The sequence below is a fragment of the Plasmodium fragile genome (assembly GCF_000956335.1).
Source record: "Plasmodium fragile strain nilgiri unplaced genomic scaffold supercont1.88, whole genome shotgun sequence".
NCBI classification, from domain to species: domain Eukaryota; phylum Apicomplexa; class Aconoidasida; order Haemosporida; family Plasmodiidae; genus Plasmodium; species Plasmodium fragile.
Genome location: NW_012192668.1, coordinates 1 through 8220, shown reverse-complemented (window position 1 = coordinate 8220; position 8220 = coordinate 1). Strand labels below are relative to the sequence as shown.

The 8220-nt window shown below is 45.5% G+C and overlaps 5 protein-coding genes across 5 annotated transcripts; all 5 read left to right on the top strand.

Annotated features, from left to right (window-relative positions):
* Positions 1 to 306: 306 nt before the first annotated feature.
* On the top strand, positions 307 to 1023 carry AK88_05008 (uncharacterized protein; the record flags this gene model as incomplete). The annotated part of the gene is made up of 2 exons (XM_012482612.1): positions 307 to 463; positions 611 to 1023. The coding sequence occupies 2 exons, from the start codon at positions 307 to 309 to the stop codon at positions 1021 to 1023; spliced, it is 570 nt and encodes a 189-aa protein (XP_012338035.1).
* A 433-nt stretch (positions 1024 to 1456) lies between these two features.
* AK88_05007 (uncharacterized protein) lies at positions 1457 to 2194 on the top strand (the record flags this gene model as incomplete). Its single annotated transcript, XM_012482611.1, has 3 exons — positions 1457 to 1601; positions 1749 to 1802; positions 1959 to 2194. The coding sequence occupies 3 exons, from the start codon at positions 1457 to 1459 to the stop codon at positions 2192 to 2194; spliced, it is 435 nt and encodes a 144-aa protein (XP_012338034.1).
* Positions 2195 to 3078: 884 nt separating this feature from the next.
* AK88_05006 (uncharacterized protein) lies at positions 3079 to 3712 on the top strand (the record flags this gene model as incomplete). The annotated part of the gene is made up of 2 exons (XM_012482610.1): positions 3079 to 3253; positions 3408 to 3712. 2 exons carry the CDS (start codon positions 3079 to 3081, stop codon positions 3710 to 3712), a joined length of 480 nt encoding a protein of 159 aa, XP_012338033.1.
* Positions 3713 to 4837: 1125 nt separating this feature from the next.
* On the top strand, positions 4838 to 5515 carry AK88_05005 (uncharacterized protein; the record flags this gene model as incomplete). The annotated part of the gene is made up of 2 exons (XM_012482609.1): positions 4838 to 4966; positions 5138 to 5515. The coding sequence occupies 2 exons, from the start codon at positions 4838 to 4840 to the stop codon at positions 5513 to 5515; spliced, it is 507 nt and encodes a 168-aa protein (XP_012338032.1).
* Positions 5516 to 6894: 1379 nt separating this feature from the next.
* On the top strand, positions 6895 to 7965 carry AK88_05004 (uncharacterized protein; the record flags this gene model as incomplete). Its single annotated transcript, XM_012482608.1, has 2 exons — positions 6895 to 7031; positions 7128 to 7965. 2 exons carry the CDS (start codon positions 6895 to 6897, stop codon positions 7963 to 7965), a joined length of 975 nt encoding a protein of 324 aa, XP_012338031.1.
* Between the last annotated feature and the right edge of the window lie 255 nt (positions 7966 to 8220).

Here is an 8220-nt window from a genome sequence, read left to right as displayed (position 1 = left end):
AAAAAAAAAAAAAAAAAAAGCAACATAACAGCGAAGCAACAAAGCAGAGAAGCAGCAAAACCATCTCAGTGGCAACCCACGCACGAACGCAAAAAGCAGCGGTCGTGCATACGAGGGGAAAAAACTACGCCACTGCAGAAGCAACTCTGATACCAAGAACAAAGCACAGAAAAATAAACAACGGGGAGGAAAGGCTAATCCGATTTAGTAGACGCACCACTTCAAGGTGTGGTAAAACATCGCTCTTTATCAACACGTCCAAACGGGGACGAATGGAATGAACCATCTCCACCCCCCTGCAAAACAATGGAGGAATCCAGTCCGCAGAGCCCCAAAAAGGAGAAGAAAATAAAAAAGGGCCAAAGGCCCATGGTTGTTAGTAACAGGAAGCCATTCAACATTTTTGAGAAAAAGAAAACGGCCAAGCCGATCGTCCGCGACCCCCGATTTTCGAACCTCTCAGGTAAGGGAACGAATGAAAAAAAAAAAAAAAAAAAAAAGGAAAGTGAAGTGAAGGGATAAATTCACACCAGTGCAGAGTAGAAGGGTGTTCGCCTGTCCATCGGGACACTATCACCCGTCTTCATCACCGCTTTACGTCGCTCTGTAGGCACGCTCAACCCGAGCTTCTTCAAAAAGGCATACAAATTTTTGTACGACAAGAGAGAGGAAGAAAAGGAAATCATCGAGCAAAAGCTCAAGGGAAAGAAACTTACACATGAGGAGAGGCAAGAGCTTAAGAACAAGCTGAATACCTATAAGGAAACTGAGCGGATGCTTCAAAGGAAAGAGGAGGAGCGAAAATTAAAACAAGAGCTTGTCACGGAGGAGAAAAAAAACATATTACATAAAAATAAACAGCCATTTTACTACAGCCAGCGAAAGATTAGAAAGATGGTAAATGAGCAGATGGCCAACAAGGGCAGCATAAAGAAGGCTGTGAAGAAGGAGAAGAAGGTTGTGCAGAGGGAGCGCAAGAGAAACATGATCCCGGAGAGGCGCCTCGTCGCCGACAACGTGTAAGAAGGAGAAGATATAAGTCACATGCCTCCCTTACCAATGTTTGCACCTTTTATTTTATTTCATTTTTTTTTTTAATTTTTTTTTTTTTGTTGTTGTTCAACGCGCTCCTACGGCACAGGTAGATCGCGTGGGCATGCCTTCTCCCCAAAGAGGGGTGTAAAGGTTATTATGCCCTCCCCCCCTTTTCCTTATAAAGGAAAGAACTGCATTTGAACACACGTGGTCCGACCACGCCTTTTTTATTTTATTATTATTATATTTTTTCCTTCCCTAAAACTTACCATTGAATGGGTTTGCCCCTCCCATCTGTAATGATGAAAAAAAAAATTTTTAAGCAACTTTTTTTAACGAGCAGTGGGTGTGACTGCTCTAAGGCATTATTCCCCTCGACGTGGCGAAGCAGCAACCTGGTGACGAAACCTTTCTACACATAATGCTTCAAAGGAAGCCCCCCAAGGGGCTCTTCTTCCACCATATGGAGCGGCGACTCCTTTCAGGCCTACTTGATAAAGAAAAGGCCTCCAGAATGACTGGTAGTGTGATAAAGTTTGACCGCCGCAAGGGATACGGCTTTATAAGTGAGTAGGCAAGGGGACTTGTGCCCGTGGCCATATCCCCCACATACGTCTTGTGGCTCACATGACAAGTGACGCTTTATATGTACATGTAACGCTTTATCTACACACGGAAAAACCAACCAACTGGCCCCACCTCTTTATTCACAGAGCCTAATGATGGAGGACCGGACATCTTCGTTCACTACACGGACATATGCCAGGGTAAGCGTCTTCACACGGGGAGCGGCCCACGTGTACGCAAAACCATCCTTTCGAGCGCCATTTAACACACACCACTGCAACCACGCGACGGCTAACCGTGCTAACCTTATATCGCTTCCCCCTGTGATAACCCTAAACCGCTCCCCACCGCAACAGGCAGGACCTTTTCATTAACGAGTGAAGAGAAAAAAAAACTGAGTTGGTGCTCGAGGGTTGACATGCCACCTCGCCAAGCAGAATACGACTACGAAAATGAAGATCCCCCTGGAAAAAAGGAGCAAATAAAAACAGAGTTCAAATATTTAGTGCCGGGGGAAAGGGTTAAATTTTACGTCACCTATGATCAGCAAAGCCATTCGACCAAGGCGACACATGTGGACTACCTGGACTGAAGAGAAATTGGGTTTGCGTGGAGTCAACGACAAAAGCGCAAAAGGGGAAAGCGCGCCGCGGGACAGAGAGGGCTGCTCACCACGGCGTGAAGGCTTAAAAGAGATTTTTCATTATTTATCCCTCACTGTACCATGCTAATGTACGTATATGTTGAAATGGGAGCTGCAGTGAGAGAGTTGGCATGCTTGTATGCTGCTATGCATTACGCACTAGGTCGTTTTTTTTTTTCCGTGACCGGCTTGGAACGCGCCTTTAAGCCTCGGGTCGTGTTGTCCCCCCTTTACCAATTCTGCACTCGCGATTAAAGGAATAAAAATAATACCCCACCCTATAAAGAGAAGTGTATCGCTATAGTGGAGTTTTTTTTCCCTCACTCCCGTTATACCACCATACAATCATTCGTGTGCTGCCTACCCAAATTTTGCCATCTTCCCCTGTGGCAACTCTTTTTTTTTTTTTTTTTTTTTTCCTTCCCTGTGTTATAGGTATGCAATGGGAGTATGCAAAAAAAAATTCACAAAAATGGCAAAGTTCGCAAAGGTTGGAATTTTTTTTCAAAATTTGCGAAAAATTGTCCCCCAAATGGTATACACGGTACGAGTGCAAAAAAAAAAAAAAAGGACTAGCTTTTTTTTGGTAGATTTTTACTGGTTCATATTTTTTTTTTTTTTTTTTTTTTGTGACTTGCTGATTGCGCCTCCCCACTTGCATAGTGGTCTTGAGCTTCTATTTTAAACGACGCGTTTGAAACTCTTTTCTCCCGCATTTTTCTGAGCCGCTCCCCACTGAGCAACGTGTAACATGCTTTTCTGCTTTCCCGCCGAGAGAGCACAGCTCCGGCCCAACTTTTTTCCAAACGCCCAAGAAAAAAAAAAAAAAAAAAATGGCTAGCTACCAATACCTTAGCTATGTAGATCTGTACAAAATTAATAATATTAATTTGGACCCCTTCACGGAAGTCTTCAATGACAAATTTTATCTGAGGTATATTTACAAATGGCCTCACATGAATATTGTTACGAAAGAGATGGATGATCATATAAGTGGTTACATCATAGGTGAGTACAGGAGACAGGATTAGAGAGGTGGAAGTGGTTGGCGTAGCATTTCTCCCCCGACTTTGTTGAGGGAACATTTTAAAAGTGGGATGCCCCTCTAAAAGCATGACTCCATTTATGTTCTCTCATCTCCTCACCTATAAACCTCGTGCAGGTAAAGAAGAAGGACTGGGGGAGAACTACCATGGACATGTGACGGCCTTGTCCATTGAGGAGGACAGTCGCAGAACGGGCAAGGGTGTAGACCTAATGAATGAATTTGAAAAAATTTCAAGAGGTATACACATGGCTAACTTTGTGGACCTGTTTGTTCGCATCACGAACGAGCCAGCTATCACCATGTATGAAAAGCTCGGTTACATTGTTAACGAAGAGATCGTCAACTACTACTGTGGCAATGAGAGTGCCCTGGACATGCGCAAGTACCTGAACGTACCAGCGGGCGCCTGCGTGAAGTGACGCAGAGGAGCGCACTTTTTTTGCTTCAGACCTCGCATAACGTGTGCGCAGGAGAAGCAAACTCCACGCACACACACGTACATGGGCATATGCACATGGGTATGCGTCCAACCCCCCCCTCGCATCACATTTTTATGTACCATTCGTGACAAACCCTGGGTTTGAAAAAACGAATAAATTGTTTTCATGTAAATTTTAAGTGCATGTGTGTAAAATATATGCATGCCTTTTTCGCATTCACTTTTTTTTTTTTTCACAAACTCCTACACAACTTGTTTATAAACAAAACACATCAAATGGTTAATCGTGTCTTAACCTGACGGGGGAGGAGGAGAGGTATTTGCAGTGGGAAGGAAATTAAGTGGAGGCCTCCTCTCCATGCGGCTTTTTCTTCCCTGACACATGGTATAGGTGTCTCCCCACAAAAAGAAGGGGTACAAAAATTGGGAGGAAAAACTGTCGTAGCAGTCTTGTAAAAGACCTTCCATTCCAAACGCCGTGAAGTTGAAGTAGTAGCAGAGACGGGAAAACGTTGTGTGTAATGGCCATCTGTAACTCCGGGGGGGACATGATATAGTGTACACATGTTGTGGAATTAAAAAAAAAAAAAAAAAAAAAAAAAAACACAATTCTTGTAAGCCATTGTATGAGCGGAATTTTTCTCCCCTTTTGAACTTCACCTCGAGGAGGAACTGTCCACTCTACATGTCATGCAATCCTTTAAGCAATGTGGGAAATGCAAGTGACACTGGCGCAGGCTATGCCGCTCTTCATTTTTTCCGCGATAAAGAAGGCACCACAAGCCAAGCAAAAGCAGCGCAACAAAAAAAAAAAAAAAAAAAAAAAACTTATACATTTTCGCCCTGCGCATATAAACAGTATATAACGCTGCCTTTTCCTCCAAGAGATGACAAATCCCATTTTTGGAAGAGCCAACTGCAGGTCTTTCGCCCGTCCGCTGCATAAACACTGAAATGTGCGCGCACAGCTGAGCATATGCTTAACCAAGTCACGCACGCAATTGTATATATTGGCACAAACTCGCACAGGCCATTCCAACAGCCTACAGTCACCCCACACCATACACCCCCCCCCCCCCCCCCCCCCCCCCCCCCAAACGACATGATGGAAAACACCGCCGCGCACTTCCGGCTGCTAAAAATAAACCACGGAGCCGTCCGCAGGCTCTTCAAGGAATTAGCGTACTACGAGAAGGAGGAGAGCGAGCTGCGTACCAAAGTGAACTCCCTCAAGGTACGTCTCACGAAATGAAAGAAGAGGGGATGCACTGACGTACTGACGTACTGATGCACTGATGTATTGAGCAGTGAGGTGGGACAGACTCCTCCCTTCCTCTACCATGCAAGCGAACGGACTGAACATGCTCCTCATCACCGCACCACTCTTCTGTTCCACACCACGCAGGACCAAAACAAGTCCCCCGCAGAAATCACGCGCGCACAAGAAATGCTCAAGGAGACGGAGCGAGTTGTACCCCACATAAAGTCATCCCTCCAAACCAGCCTAAAGAAAGTATGTGATATTATTCAAGAGCATTTTTCAAATGTACTGCAAATAAATGACAAGACAATTCAATTCTGTGACACTCATTCCGAGGACACGTTGAAGGAAGTCCTTTCGACTCACTACGACGACATGTGTAAAGAAGTGGATGGCCTGAACGACATATTGGGGAAGGTCCTGTTGTGCACCAAGCAGGACACCCTCCCCAGGTGTAACCCAACCCCCAGTGTAGCTGTTCCCCTCTCCTGCGATGAACCCATCGAGTGCGTTGACATATAAATGGGATGCGAATCATAACAACCGGGGAGGCACAGACGAACTGTGAACTCCGGTCATTACAAAAAACGGGGATGTGCCATTGCTTTTTCCATGTATATGTATATATATATATATATATATATATATAAAAGGTCGACTCTGTCACAAATTAGGGATTGCATATGTGTCCCATTAGGTTGATCCTTTTCCCCCCCCAAACCAGAACGCTTTATTTTTTTTACGTATACGTGACAGTTTGTCCTGTCCTTTTTCTCCGTTTTTTTTTTTTTCTGTACCTGTTATAAAAAGGCCAACGTGTAACTATACCAACCGCGTGAGAGTAGCAACAAGACACCCATAAATGAAAAAAAAAAAAATTTTTTTTATTTTTTGTGCACCTGTTGTGGGGATGACTAACTGGGTCTATACTAACCCATGGGCGATGGAGGAGTCCAACCACGCATTCTACCCTCTCCCCCCCATGCATTAGTACAAAGGTAAACAAAGAGAAGGGAAGTGACAAAAAAAAGGTTTTTAATTCCTATTATACTATTCAGCATAGGTAACCCATAAAAGAAGGGGTATGAATTTGTCGTAGTGTCACCACGAATTGACAATACGATGGGAGATGTCCCTTTTTTTTTTTTTTTTACCTGACTTGAGGGTACTTCCATCTTGGTAGGAGGAAGCCCAGTGATGTGGTCGCCTTGTCAGTTGGAACAGCTGTCCCTCTTTTCTTTGTACACTTTTATTTTTGCTGAAAAGGGATTAGCAGAGTACGTGTGTGTGTGTGGGGGGGATACTTCCGACCAAAGGGAATCCTCTCAGCCGTAGCTGGACATGTGCATGTAGCGATACGCATACCACACACATGGAGAGGTCCAACGGGGCCAAAACGCGCCTATGCACACGTGCATACGTGTATATTTGCGCGCCCCTTTTTCCCCCGAGTGGGAACTTCCCCTCGGTTTGTCCACCATCGTCCCCACGACGTTCGACCATCTGATTGTAAAAAGGGGAGCGGGCGGTGGGAACAGAAGAGCCGGACACATAACACATAACTGACTCCGTGGTCAGCTACTACCCCAGGGACCTTTTTTTTTTTTTGCCGTCCATTTTGCGTCACGTCTGCGTCATCGCATCAACGTCGCGTCATTGTTGAAGCTCTACTTTGTTTTCTACTCCTATCAACTTTTTTTTTTTTTTTTTTTTTTTTTTTTTCCAACTTGTGGTGTGCTCCCCCCTTTCACACCTGGCCACGCGGAGTGAACACTGCGAAGTGAACGCCACGTCGACAGGCAAAACTACCCCCTCGACGAAGGAGCGGACAAGAAGGAAGCCCGAGCAACTCCGCTAAAGAGGCCGCAATATAAAAGTAGACCTACTGCACACCCCACGTGATGATAACAAACATGGTGATCAAAACGAACGACTCGGGATATTTTCGCATCCTGGGGAACGTGCGAAATTACCCCACGAAGCCCGTCTTCAGGATCGAGGATGTGTTTCCCTCCTGCGCCTGGATCAGCTTCCAGTGGTAAGTCGATGAGCGGCACGTCATCAGTTCAGCAATTCACCGCGTCATCACTTCACCGCGTGACCACCTCACCGCTTAACCGCCGCTCAACCGCAGGGAGCGCACCTTCAAGCCATTCGGATTCATCGAGCTGGTTCATGGCAAGTACCTGGCGTGCCCGCTGATCGTGTTGCTCTACCTGCTCATGTGCAGGTACGGCCCCGCCAAAATGAAAAACAGAAAAGAGTTTGATTTACGCAGAGTGGTCATCTTGTGGAACGTCCTCTTGTCCCTCTTTAACCTGATCGTCGTGGTGAAGCTAACCCCAGTCCTGCTATACACAATATACAAATACACATTCACAGGATTGCTCATCATCCCACCTATATACACCTACGCCTTTGGCACCCCGGGCTTGTGGATCTGCCTCTTCATCGTGTCCAAGTTCCTGGAGCTAGCGGACACTCTCTTTTTAATTTTAAGAAAAAAGAAAATCACGTTACTGCACTGGTTCCATCACTCAACCGTCTTGCTCTACACCTGGGACACATACTATTCTGAAGTCCCTGCAGGATTCGTTTTTATTTTAATTAACGCATTTGTACATACCATTATGTATAGCTATTATGCCATGAGCACTGTGTGGAGGAAGCCATTATCATGGAACATCTTAGTCACCTTGCTTCAGATTATTCAAATGGTCTTGGGCATCCTCCTAACACTTTACTGTCTCCACATAACATACACGTATAAATATAACACCTACTGGGACCTCAGATCGCTTAGAAAAATGCAGAACAAATTTACTTTCCACTATGGCCACTACGTGTCCCGGACGAATATTGCTTACGCCGTGCTTATGTACTTGTCGTACTTGATCCTGTTTGGTAAATACTTTTACCACCGCTACGTGTGCACAGTGCCCAAGCACGTGGGGAAGGAGAAGCCGGCCTGAGCGCAGCGACCGCCACGTTCATCAGCGACTTCACCGCCAGGCTGGTCACGTGGTCGCCACGTCATCGCTACGTCATCGCCACGTTCATCACAATATTTTTTTTTTTTTCCCCCTTTTTTGCAAACGGGCAAACCTAAACGCCGACATCAACAGCGGGGTGACAGCTACACCGGCAGGGATGACTTCGCCCCGCGCGCAGTCACAGAGCGAGTGTCGCTTCGTGTTCAAACAATTGACAACATATTTGGTGTAACA